Source organism: Triturus cristatus, chromosome 6 (genome assembly GCF_964204655.1).
Source record: "Triturus cristatus chromosome 6, aTriCri1.1, whole genome shotgun sequence".
NCBI classification, from domain to species: Eukaryota; Metazoa; Chordata; class Amphibia; order Caudata; family Salamandridae; genus Triturus; species Triturus cristatus.
This window is the reverse complement of record NC_140589.1, coordinates 730,696,091-730,709,821: the sequence shown is the minus strand read 5'-3', so window position 1 is coordinate 730,709,821 and position 13,731 is coordinate 730,696,091. Positions and strand designations below refer to the sequence as shown.

The 13,731-nt window shown below is 42.2% G+C and overlaps 1 protein-coding gene across 6 annotated transcripts in view; it reads right to left on the bottom strand.

The window, feature by feature from the left end:
• Positions 1-13,731, bottom strand: part of POPDC1 (popeye domain cAMP effector 1) — a 158,247-nt gene that overhangs the window by 73,122 nt on the left and 71,394 nt on the right. For all 6 annotated transcript variants that reach the window (XM_085611254.1, XM_085611257.1, XM_085611256.1 and 3 more), the window contains exon 2: positions 4,128-4,371. In XM_085611254.1, coding sequence (XP_085467380.1) covers positions 4,128-4,359 — 232 coding nt within the window. In that variant the 5' untranslated portion in view covers positions 4,360-4,371. The remainder of the gene's footprint in view (positions 1-4,127; positions 4,372-13,731) is intronic.

The window sequence follows — 13,731 nt, the reverse complement described above, 5'->3', positions numbered from 1 at the left end:
AATATTGTTGTTGTATGCAGGGCACCGTTATGGTTTACCAAACCATATGTGGGTGAGGTTTTTATACAGCACAAGTCCTGAAATTCATTTCTTTAAGTCGGCTTCAGGGTTGACAATTAAAAACAAGCATTGGCACAGCCAATAGGTCTCGCCATTGGGACCTTATAAGTGTTTAGTCATGCAACAGTTGATGTTGTTGCACCAAGGATATTGTGCTGGATACCTAAACACTTATAAGGTCTCAAAGGCAAGACCTATTGGCTATGCCAATGCTTGTTTATTTTTTTAATTAAGCACTTGCAGCGGCGCTTGGCAGGATATAGTTGGGAAAATCTGCTCTTCACATTATGCTCTACTTAAACACGTTCACATTATATTCTGTTTAAACACGATAAATGCAGAAAGATCATTATGGGGAATAAAGGAAAATACAGGAGAGAAAATAATCTACTGATGGTTAAACCTACTTAAGCTACACCACAAAATCTTCACTTTATTATCTTTCCAGGCAAATGGAGCCACGGTTTCTATGAAAGCAGCGCGCAAGGTTTGTGCCATTATTGTTGACAAAATAATCATTGAGCATGAGTAGCTCCGAGAATCACAGTCAACGCGACCGTCTTGATTTCCTGGTGAAATGGCGACCACAACTACGGAAATATATTCCGTATCGTAACGCTCTTATCATAATGGGATACATTAAAAGAAATTCTCGCTTTTGCAAAACCTCCTGCAGTCTCCCTACTCCGAACTCCGCCCACACAGGACAAAAATGGAAAATGTATCTCACAGGAGAATGCCGCGCAAAGATACCCAACGGCAGTGTTCTGTCAGAACGTGCGACCCGCCTCTTGGGAGGTGTACGGTGCTGTGATGTCATTCAGAATTGCAGACTATCTTCTCTCTGGAATCGAGTTGCAAACACCATCCTAACAGTAATTAGAGCTAAGCAGCAATTACATATGATTTGTTCAGACTTACCGCCTTTCTGCCGTCTCCTAGCACCCAGCAGCATCACGCAGCAGTATGTTGAAAGGAAGAAACTATCTGCCTCTAAATTGAATACCACCTTAAAATGTGCGAATGCCGAAACAAACGTGGGTCGTGATCTTCTAAGAAGCTAAGGTAAGCATTTTCGCTATATGGCTTTTTAGCAAATTAGGGTTGTCTGATCAAGTTTGAGCTCACAGCCAATCAGAGGTGGAAACGGATTCACAGTGTTGTTACCAACGATTGGCTTTGGTGATTCTGCTCACCCAGGGATTGGTCAGAGGACTATCTGTTATTTAGTGTATCAGAGTTCAGTCTGAAGATTGAAAAGAACAGGCTTGTTGTAAATATACGGTGGAGATGAGAGATGAGGCACGGGACAGGGATCTGCATGTGAGATTGACCCTCATTTGCCTGAAACAGTTGGAGAAATCTAGGAGAACTGTAACACGCGGTCTAGACCAAAAAAAGGAGGAGAAAATAATAAAAAGGCCCCTGATCACTTAACCTGCCCGTGCTGGCACAACGATGAGCAGACAGTAAGCAATGCATACTTCAGTGCAAGTATTGGTTAGTCTGTAAAATCATGCAATTGGCTCCAACAGTTTTCAGGGGCGGCCAGAATAACTGATATGAAGCAGGAGTGACAAAGTGTTGTGTGGTAGGCTGAGAAGGGGGCCTCTGTATCACAGCTGGTGCTTAACAGTCTGGGTTCATAAATGTGACATGCCCACTGCACGGCGGTAGCTCCAACAAGCCCAGGAGTTGTGTGCGCGCACGCCCTAAAATGAAATTAAAAAAGCACGCGAGGAAAGTGAAAGCAGCAGCTGCAGCATCACGTCTGGCAAGTGGTGAACGATTCGCGTGTACCATGACGAGAGAGGAAAGCCAGATGGCGTCTCTGTTCGTCATTGTGCACGTAACCGCACGCTCTATGTCAGCCAAAAAGCTGTGGTCGGCTTTTGAAAGCCCACACACTAAATGTCTCGCCAGAGCAGCGCATGCGCCGGCTCAGGCGAGACCTAAAGAGGCACTGTGAAATAAAGTGATTTACCTAGGATCACACAATTTGTCCAAGGTGGAAGTCGGGATAGAATTCCAGGTTTTCTGGTACCACACTGTGCAATTCAGTCACTGAATGAATATCTCCTTCTCTCTCCCTTTTTTCACCAAAAGACAATATTTTGGGTTCAATTATTCCATGACCTAAAATAGTACACTAGATGCAATAAATGCAAGCATCACTTGTTAATTCAATTTGATGTGATATATCTCTAAAATGACAAAATATCTTTTTTGAAAAACGAACAAAGATAAGCCGAGGAAAGTCAGGGAGAAGAGTGATGGTAATTACTTTGATTCACACAACAGAGGCCTTTGACTTCCCGTTAGTCTTTAGTGATACTTATGTGAATTGCAGCTCTGTTCAACAGCAAACACACACAACAGAAAAACACATTTTTAGACTTTCTGTGCTCAGCAGCAACGTGCCCAGTGGGTTTTGTATTTTAAAACTGTAAAAGGGTCATAACAATGTAGTGCCGTGGATACCTGCCTTGGTGGGCTCCACTTTGGCTCACCAGTCCATATGAGATAAGGGCCAATCATAACTGACTTGACTTGCACACCTCGCACAAAATAGCATGGGTGCTTGTGTCTAAAATATCTTTATACAATGCAAAGAAGGACACAGTATGTCTCAATAGAGGGTCAGTGACAGCGAATTAAAAAAAGTGTCAGATGGGCACATCAACACACACTGCATGTAAAAGGCAACAAGGATTTTATGCAAACCAAAAGCTTTAAATATGCCATCGGACGTATACTGTACACCAGTTCACCAGGGACGGGGGGGGGGCCAAGCTCCAGGTGGCCCCCTCAGCACTGCACTTCGGTCGGGGAGCTCCTCATACAGTTCGGAGGGGTCCCCTCCACGTACCTTGCAGGGGGACCCCCTCAATTATCGTTACGCCACTGCAGTTCACCAGTGCAGTCGTTGCCACACAAATCATGCAAGTATATCTACCAGAAAATGTGACACAACATCAACACGCAAACAGTAGCTACCGCGGAAGATATCCTGGTTCTACAGCTGACTAAATGGTGCTGAGAAACAGAGGTGACCACAACTCACGCTAGTGCACGATTCTCAAGCACATAGATTCTGAATGAGAAATCGTGTGGAAAGGAATAGTCATTCGCAGACTACAGTTTAACTAGATCGAGTACACATCTTCCAGTCCCAGCTCTAGCTCCACATGTGCATTACTATAGGCAATCAAATTAACTACTCTTCAAGCCAGGAACACTCTCATTCTTGGGCACCCTTTTGAAGCACACAAGTTTCTTTGCACCAAGTTAGACTTAACCTGGAGCCCAAAGCATCAGAGATGGGCATCTAGCTGAATCACAGATGAACGCAATCTTTAGGGAAATAATCAACTTTAGCTATGAAATGAGCTCTTATCACTATACTTTGAATTAGATGACCCAAACATAGCACGAGAAAAATTAATATGTATGGGGTTCTGTGGTACACTCTGGATCGCCCGTCATGTAATGTGCAGGACATTACTTGCACACCCACCAAGCAGGTAATGTTGCATTTACTGTCCTTAGAACTTGTATACACATCTAATTCTAGTACGTGTGGAAAAATAACATATCTGAAAATGCAGCATTAAATATTTTCAAGATGTAGTTTCAACTGATTTGAAATGAAATTAAGTTGAATGATTTACGGTTCTATACATTTTTATTTTAAGTTGAATGTAGGAATCAATATTCCGTTGAGGGTATTTTACAACATTAATGAATAGTACACATGTCCATGTGCTGGAAAGGGCGCCACAATAAGGTATAATTGTAGACTGTACCCTTCACTTCATGTTACTGTGTTTTTTTATCTGTGTTGAATTCACGAGAGAACATTATTCATGTCTACTGGCAGAATCAAAATATCTGCACAGTTGAAGCACACAATGACACCAGAGGGTACAATTACACTATCAAGTCACATTTACTGTGTACACTTTCATGTGCAAAAGCTTTACAGACACATACAAAAAAAAGACATCAATAAACAAAAATACCAAGTAATGCAGACTAATGTTCGCAGTACTCATTGAGTCCCTTACCTAAACACAGCAAGCCTCGAAGGAAAATCATATGAAAGTTCAGAGTTGTTGGAATAACTAGTCCAGCAGCAAAGCACATGTTGGCCAAATGGAAGACCAGATGGTGGATCTCTCTCCAGTTTTCACAGACTATCTCGCTCTCATTGTGAGGTAAATGGGTGGCGTTTCCTAATGTGGGCAGCAGGTCCACTGGCAGCATTGTGACCAATCCACGCCCCGTGTAGTTATTCATCTTGAAATTGTGCTGCAAAAATAAGACCAATACAGATAAAGCTGGATGAGATGGAAAGAGACGAAAGCGTGCAAAAACGTGATTTTCACTACATGACACTAGAATTCCATTCTATTTCTTAGATTTGGTGACTGGAAAAAAGGATCAAACCTAGCTGAATCAAGTGACTGCAGGCAAGATTGAACGAAAATCTGGATCTAGAGGAACACGCAGCGTGATGCTTTGGTCAGCATATCTCCTCGGGATCTTTTTATTTGAAAGCCCACTTTATTATTGTACATCGCATCATTAGGCTTACAAAATCCCACAGCTTGCATTAAAACCCATTGCATTCCCATTAACGTCTTTATACATGTGTTACACAGTGAATAAACAAATGCCATGGCGTAATGACAATATACCGTGGTGTAATACAGCTGTATACTGTGTAAAAGTGTACATTTCCTAGTCAGATTTATGCATCTGCAAATCAAAGCGTTATATAACGATCACATACAAAAATAAAAGAGTTCAGACAGGCATTCTAATGACTGTTTTTGCAGTTTTGGGACCTTTTTGGAACTGTTAAGATTTTACGGTATGAGAATTATGGGAGTGTCGAAGCACGAATTTTCTTTAATTGGTAATAACGAATTTTTCCTTTTAAAGTTGGGTAAAAACATGAAGTAACAATATTGTATTATATTCTATGAACTGCTGCCAGATATTTAAAGATCGAATTACACCTTTATTATATGAATATGTTGCCGAAAGGACATTCCAAAATGGCCGCCAAATGTTGTAATTCTGTTTTATACACAATATGGGTGTTCAGTGCTTTTTAGGTCTCGCGAGCCAAAGGTTCGAAGAGACATTTTATATGTGGGATTTTCAAAGTGCTACTCACAGTCTTTTGGCTGGCCTAAACCTTGAGTGCACGATCACATGCACGTGCACAGCTGCTCCTCTGCTCATTGCATTCCCCCCTCCCTTCTCACCCAGCCCTTTGATGCTCTGCTCGATTACTTTCACTTTCGCCATTTTGACCTTTGCATTCCTCCCTCCCTTCTCACCCAGCCCTTTGATGCTCTGCTCGCATCTTCCGCCATCCTGCTTGATTAATGGCTTTGCATTCCCATGTGTTCCCGTAGTAAACATGCCCGAGGCGCCAGCCGAGCACAAGGCTCACGGAGACATTCTCTTTACCCTCGTTTTGCTTCCTAGTTAACCCACAGCATTTGTATCCTGCTCATCATCAGAGGTGTCTGGAGGGAGCCTGTTGTGTTCTTTGCACTTCGCTCCAACCCCCCATCTTGCATGTTTTAATAATTTTGAACATATTTTATCAGCGCTGCGCCCGTTTCAAGAGCGTTTCACACACTTGTCAGCAGTGCCACTGACTGACTTGCAGTTAGCTACCGTGAACATAGCAGTAACTCGTAATACCGAGGCTTCCATTTTACAGCGCTGTACATTAAACGGGTGCTGCAAGATGTGTCAGTGTGACGTTTAACAGCACAAGTTGCCATTCTTGAGCTTGTCAGAAATGTAAACCTAGCACCCTGCTACTGTGGGAGCCATTCTCGGAATGCTGTGTTTGTCCACGAGTCTTATGTAATGTTTTGCTATCAAACTTGTTTACCTTTATTATAGTTCAGACCGTTAATGTTAGTCTGTCTTCAAAGCAACAAGAATGCCTCTTCTGTTTCCTCCCTCCCTTCGCTACTCTACCCCCCACCCCACTCTCTCTCCTGTTCCTCCCCCTTCCTTCAGTGCTGTGTGGGGCGCAACGGCGACAGCTTGTTTAAGCAAAGTAGCAGAAAGCGGTTTTTATTAAACATTGAAAAGTGCGCACCAGACTTAAGCATTACAGAAAAACTCCAATGTCGACTGTTAATGGACAGACAACTCCACCAGCACGAATGCATAGTTTCTTGGTAAAAAACACCTGGATAACCAGTGCGAATAGCCTGCAACATAGGGTCTTTTAAAAGTCACGCCCATTTTAATTTAACATGGTCATGAAATCGGGAGCTGTGGCAAATCTTATTCTCCCCCGAATCAAAAAGAACAACTTTGAATAAAGGACCTGGATGGGTATTTGTGAACGGTTTACAGAATGCAACCGTTTACAATCATAAAGGTATTTAACATGGATAGGAGCGACTTCCCATGAGGTGTATGAGGGGAGCGTGGCAGGAACAACAGACGACCTCATTACCAAAAATCTTTCCAGTTCCATGTTCTTTATTCTCGGCTTTTGGCAGTTCACAATTAAAAAAAAGGAAATTGGCAAGAAAAAATCTACATGGGTTCAAATGGCCTGCAAATTATCTTTAAATGTGGAGAACAGCGTGAAGGAAAAGAAAACTTTAAAGCCGACGTTGAACATCGGACTGTTGATTGTTGTTGCTAATTAAAAATAAAAAAGGCTGTACAGACCTAGGGTGTGGATGGGCTTTCAGCTGCATTACAGAGGTTAACCTCAGTGATGTGGGTAGTTATAAAAGGTGATAAACATCCTCGCCTCCACACACAACGCACCCCAACACTTGTTAATTGCCCTTGTCACCCCGGCATCAGACCACAAGTGGTAGCGCTGGAATTTCAACTTTTGCCAGAAACACCCCCGAATCTGTGCTTTCCGGGACACATAACACATTCTACACCCACCCTCTGCTGTGGGTGTCATGATCTATCCGACGCACACACAGACAGCTGCGTCTCTTTTTAAATAATAATATTAGCTGTTATTACCGAACTTAGCGGTGTTGTTGTTGTCGACTAGGGCAGGATGAAACGCAGCATCAGCCCTGCCCTGATTTGACCCTGTTGCGGACAGGCTACACACAGATCGCTACAGTGGGTGAATACACCCACTTGGCTTTCTCTCCACGCTATTTATGATGCTCCCTGCCATCCTCACTGTCTGTGCCTGGGTCATGCGAGTGTATTGTTCACAGGGGACTAGATAAATTGCTGTCACTGTGCAGCTCTGAGTTATTTTTATTTGAGCTGCTGTGGGATGCATGCACAGCTCGTGAGCCTGGGAAGCCCCCCTGCCCCCTTCCTGTCCAGGCTCGGGCCTCTCCAAAGCTCCTCTCTATTTGAGTTTATTTGGTATACTTTTGTTTATATAGCGCTTGGAATATATCTCTGCCCAAGCAGTTTGGAGCTGCAAACATTGGCCAAGGTACCTTGGCAGTTTCACTTAAATCATTTGTTTATCTGCTTTATATAGCGCCAATGTGTTGTAGTACAGGTGCTTTGGAAAGCACATAGCCCTATGGAAATTTCAGTTGACCAGATTCAGGCGCTTTCTACAGTGCCAACATAGCAACTGAAACTATTAGGCGCCAATAAGCACTTGTGAGAGGTTTTCATTGTTAAATGTCACTTAGTTGTGCTATGTTATGCCTTATATTAGCCTGGCGTTTTAACCACTGCACAGCGCCTTGATGGCCTCTGGGCCCTTCTTTGCGATCTATAAAACTTAGATAAGAAATAAGGGATTGATTAAGGAGGTGCGTCCCTTGCAGCCAGCGTTGCTCTTTTAGTCGCAGTATGTATTCATATGTCAGTGCTAAAGGCTAAGGAATCTGAGTCTGTGAAATGACATTTCGTGTGTCACGATAGACTGAGCAGAAATTGAAGGGCTTGTTTGATTAACTCTAGCGCTACGAGGCCATTCCAGTGATAGAATATGTATAACAGCCACAATAAGTCAGTACGTTGTGTGTTGAAAGTGTTTTTCCTACATCATATTTCTGGGTACGTTCTTTATTTAAGTGCTGGTTTTACGTATCGCTGCGGGACTGCAGAGACGTATCTCTTAGTGTGCAGCAGGTGCAGTGGCACCGGCGCCCACAGTTGTGAAGGGCACCACACCCCAGTTATGGATATTTTTGCCACCCATCAGGGGGTAGCAGGGACCGTTACCCTTACTGCCATCAGGGCCAGTGGCACTCTTGCTCGGCCATTGCAGACCCGGGGGCATCAACGTGATTTATGTTAAATGAGAAGAGAAATCGGTGGGGGAGGTGGGGAGGGCTGCCTTGACAAATAACTAACCAGTGTTTAGAAAAAAAAAAACACAAAAAAATACAAAAACAAGAGGTGACAGATGGAAGACAGATTATTAGATAGAGAGAAGCATGTTTCTGCTGTAAACCAGGAGGGTGAAATACTCCTCCAAGTTAGTGGAAAAAGGCAATCAAAAACTATTTTTTGGAGTGGTCGTTCATGTTTCATAGTATTTTTCAGTTTTTGAATTGTTCTGTAGACATATAACCTCAGCAAAAGAAAACAAGCATTTGCAATGCAATAGGTCTCGCATTTGCAAAAGTTTGAGCTATTGGCATTGTAAATGACAAACCTTTTATCTATGTGTTGGTTTTGAAAACAGATAAATAAAAGGCATTGTCATTTACAATCCCAATAGCTTAAACTCTCGCAAATGCGAGACCTATTGCATTGCAAATGCTTGGTTGTGTTATGTCTGTGTTTTGTTGTGTTATGTTGTGGTGTGTTTGAGTGTGGTGGGTTATGGTCTTCAGTACATTGAACATGCAAGGGCACTTGGTGTTTTTTGAGGCGCTGCTCAAATACACTCCACATAAATGCACTCTATGCCACATTCCACCAATCAACATAAATGCACTCCACACCATGACACAATTTCACTAAGCTTAATTTCACTCAACACCACAGTTCCAGGCCACACAATTCAACTCCACACATTTCCAATACACACCACATAATTACACACAAAACCACATATTTCAACTCCACAACTCCACAATCCACAACTTACTTCCAATCCACACCATATAGTGGCACCACCTGAGCACCAAACATCACTCACCACCATCATTTTGCATCACCTAAGCATCACGTCACTCTGCCCTCTGAATCTGGCATCTGTTGATTCTGCATGCCGCACACCGCTGCACGCCGCTGCACGCCACACACTGCTGCACGAAACACTGCTGCACGCCACACACTGCTGCACGCCGCACACTGCTGCACGCCACACACTGCTGCACGCCACACACTGCTGCACGCCGCACACTGCTGCACGCCACACACTGCTGCACACTGCTGCATTACTCACTGCTGCATGCTGCATGCTGCACGACACTGCTGCACGCAGCACACTGCTGCACGCCGCACACCACTGCACGCCGCTGCATGCCACACACTGCTGCACGAAACACTGCTGCACTCCACACACTGCTGCATGCCGCACACTGCTGCACGCCACACACTGCTGCACGCCTCACACTGCTGCACGCCGCACACTGCTGCACGCCGCACACTGCTGCACGCCGCACACTGCTGCACTCCACACACTGCTTTTATGCAAGTTTATGCTACTGACATTGTAAATGACAATGCCTTTTATTTGTTTTAAAACCAAAACATAAATAAAAGGCATTGTAATTTTACAATGCCAATAGCTCAAACTCTTATAAATGCGAGACCTATTGCATTGCAAATGCTTGTTGATGTTTGGTATTGGATAAAATCACACGAAAATTAAAATGCAAGTAGAAGCGTGAGCAAGGTGCAAGCTGAAACGCGTCATTTTTCTGCGATTAAAAACTTTTCTCAGCATACCAGGGTGTCCGAGTGTTTTCTGTGGAGGAGCAGAGAACTGTTGGCCAAAAATTGGCATTGAAATTCCTCCGTTATAGATAGTTCTAGTAACTATAACTCGCGCGCCCGCAATCCACTGCTGATGACGTCACATATTACATCTACTGTATGATGTCATCAGTGATGTCATCAGTGATGTCATTTGAAATGTCATCAGTGATGTCACTGACCATGTCATGTATGATGTAATATGTGACATCATCAGCAGTGGATTGCGGGCGCGCGAGTTATAGTTACTAGAACTAACTATAACGGAGGAATTTCAATGGTTTTGTATGAGTGAAATGTCCAGCTAACTATAACATTCCTGAAACCTTTGTTTTTTCAGTGAATATATATATATATATATATATATGGATTTTTAGGGGTAATGGTAGGTATGGGTTTTTTACGATTAGAAGAAATGTATCGATAACGTGTTTTGTAAATGTGTAAAATTATCACTCAGCAGCTATTGCAAAGAAAGGTACTAGATTGAGCTATGACAGTAGAAAGAAAAAAGAAAAAGATCAATCACAGGCTAACATAGTATGCATAAACAACTATTATATTTTTAAAAATAATGGTTAAAGACTAAAACATTTAACAAAGGCCACTTAATAATTTATAAGAAAAAAATAATGTTCATAGCAGATACCAGGATTTAATGTAGGATTTTATTCACACACGAGAAACACACTATACCATCGTGCCACAGCCCACACCATCGAATGAGATAGAGGAAGTAAACAATATGGGGATTATACTTACCAAATAAGAATTTTGATCATGCACATGCCTTACAACCATGCCTTTAGAACAAAATGTTCATGGTAAAGGCATTTACGTTGTCAAAATATTCGTTGTAAAAGCATGCGTGGTAATGACGCATGCACAGTATAGACGGCGTGATAATGGCAAGCGCGGCAATTGCCTGCAGTTGTATAACATTACGACAAATGGTTTTACCACACACGTCGTCACATCGCAAATTTAACCATGCATACCATTACCACGCGTGTACATCCATTAACACTAAGAGTACACTTACCATGCAAACAACAAACACTCACACTTTCACCACGCATACCATTTCTGTTTCTGTGCTGTAAATGTTTTGTTTTTGTTATAGACTGTAAAGTAAACTTACTTACCTGTAAGCAGCATTCTCTGTTCTGATCGGCCGTTGTTCTTCAAAGTGCTCTATTATCTGTAAAAAGAGACGTTCAAGCCCCTAAGTCCTCAGAAATTTATTGAAAGTGAAAAGGGACTATTGACGTGAAACTGGACAAGACTCAAGAAATATCTGCACCTGGAGTTTATTTAAATCACAATGGGAAGTGATGTATGTGAATTAATGGAAAAACAAAAACTGAGAAACCACATTGTAAGAAATCAAATCATGGAAAATCAATTTTAGGAAAAGGCAAATTTAAGGAAATACAAATAAATCGAAAAATAAAGAAAACATTTTAAAGGAAAGCTCATTTTAAAGAAAAGTCCAGAATTACATTCAACTTGGGTGGAGTTGAGGTCTTGTGAGGGGTTTATGGGGTCAGGGATGAGTAATGTTAAGGGGAGGTCAGGGTTTTAGGGGTCAGAAATCAGTGGAGTTTAGGCATAGAAATGGGTTTTTAGGGTTCAGGGGAGGGTGGAGTTTAGAGGTGGTGGAGAGTTTTTAGATTTCAGGATTGGTTGGAGTTTAGGATGGTGAGTGGTTTTAAGTATTCTGGGATAGGTGGAGTGTAGATGTAGAAAGGGTTTTTAGGGTTCAGGGATGGGTAGAGTTTAGGGGTAGTGAAGGGTTTTTAAGGGACATAGATGGGTGATGTATAAAGGTGGTGAGGGTTTTTTAGGGTTCAGAGATGGGTGGAGTTTGGGTGTGGTGAGGAGTTTTCCGGGGTCAGAGATGAATGGGTTTAGCAGTAGAAAAGTTTTTTTTAAAGTGGCAACTGGTGATATTTAAAAGTGGTGAGGCGTAAAAGGTGGGTTTGACTTTTATGTACTGAGTGAAGCGAGCAAGCTTTGGGTCGTCCTCCTAAGAAAAAACTGAAAAAGATTGATAAATAGCGCATTTGAAAGCAAATGAATTTAGTGAGACAGCAAGTTTATATAGCAGTGGGAAGTCATGAAATATTAAACACATAAAAAATTGCCCCATATCTTACTGCATTAATATTTTCAACAGTTACTTTAATGTGCAAATTGTACAGGGCAACAACATCAGGCCTTTGAAGTGTTGGTTTCCCAGTGTCTTGCACTGCAAATGGTATCAACTTTAGAAGAAAATGCTCTAACCAGGCTTCGGGAAGTACCTACGGCTGCTGGCTGCAATCAGCCATATAGAAATATGTGCAGACAGGTCTTTAAGTGGGATGAAAAAGTGGGGGCTCTCCAAAAGGGAACATGTAAAATAAATTTAGGTTATTCTTATAGTGTTCCACCCGACCAGTATTTTGGCCTCTCTCTGAGATGTTATTGCATCCAAATGTATAACACGACAACTGACATACACTTAAAACATGTCAGTTTGATTGGCTTTGTCAGTGGTTGTTAGCTGATTAAGATAAATGAGTAACAACGATGATTTGTTATACATAATTAACACTGCAAATGTTTCAATTCTGAAGCGGTGAGACTGTGAATGAAATATTATTGAGGACTGTGGAAGGAGTATATGCCTTCGGTTTTGAGTGCTCTATGTTATATATGTACCCTCTTTTTCTCTGCACACGTCATCCATCTGCACATTGTCAACCTCCTTTCGTTCCTCTCCAGCACCCTCTTTTCACTCTACCACGAATGAACTTCCTTGCATCTCCCTCATTTCATTATCCCCAAACATACACTTCACTTACTCACGTTTAAGAACTTTATTTCCTTTTGCTTTTGCCTTGTAAATATTTTGACATCTTTACGCACATTTACATGGAATTTCAATTGCAACTGAAATACAAGCCCATTGTTCTGTGTGCTGTGAGGAGACACCAACCCACTGACAGACATTTTGCTTTGCCTTCAGCCTCAGTGCCAGCGCTCTCAATCAAAGCCCCTCATAGACACCTGCCACAACTCAAAGTATGCACTATGCAAGAGTAATAAGACGAACGGAAAAAAATATAGAAACACAACATGATTAAATAGTTAACTCTCTTGGGGAATGCAAGATTAAGTAAAACGTGAAAGAAGAGAGGAGCCAAATAAATTATATGCATCAACTTAACCTTTTTAACATTCATTGTTCATAAATCAATCCAGGTTTTTGGCATTAATGTAAATGGCTTGAAAACAGGGCCAGTTTTAAAGCTGTACAGCAGATAGCAGTCTTTATTGTAAGTACATATTTGTCGCTTTGCGCTTGACTCCGATATTTGGATCAATTTCGCAAGGGAACAAGAACCCCGCTCGTCTTTTTGATCGATTTTGTGTGGAAACAAATACAGCAGCTCCATTTCTAAAGGGGACAGTGACCAGCAGCCAGAGCCTGGGGGTGTCACAGTGGGGGAGGTTAGCATGACGAGGGGTCTCAGCACTATATACATAACACAAGATCAATATTATAACACTTACCTTTACCAAGGAGAAGCTACCAAATCACACGCGCTTTCATCCACCCTTACGTGTGACGAGTGGGAAAGGGTGGGATCTATGCATGTGAATAATGGGCATCTGGCATCACGCAGGGATGAAGACTCTGACACCCAAAATCGTGATGCTGATAGTGACGCTGGCCTACAGTTGATACCATCATAGACC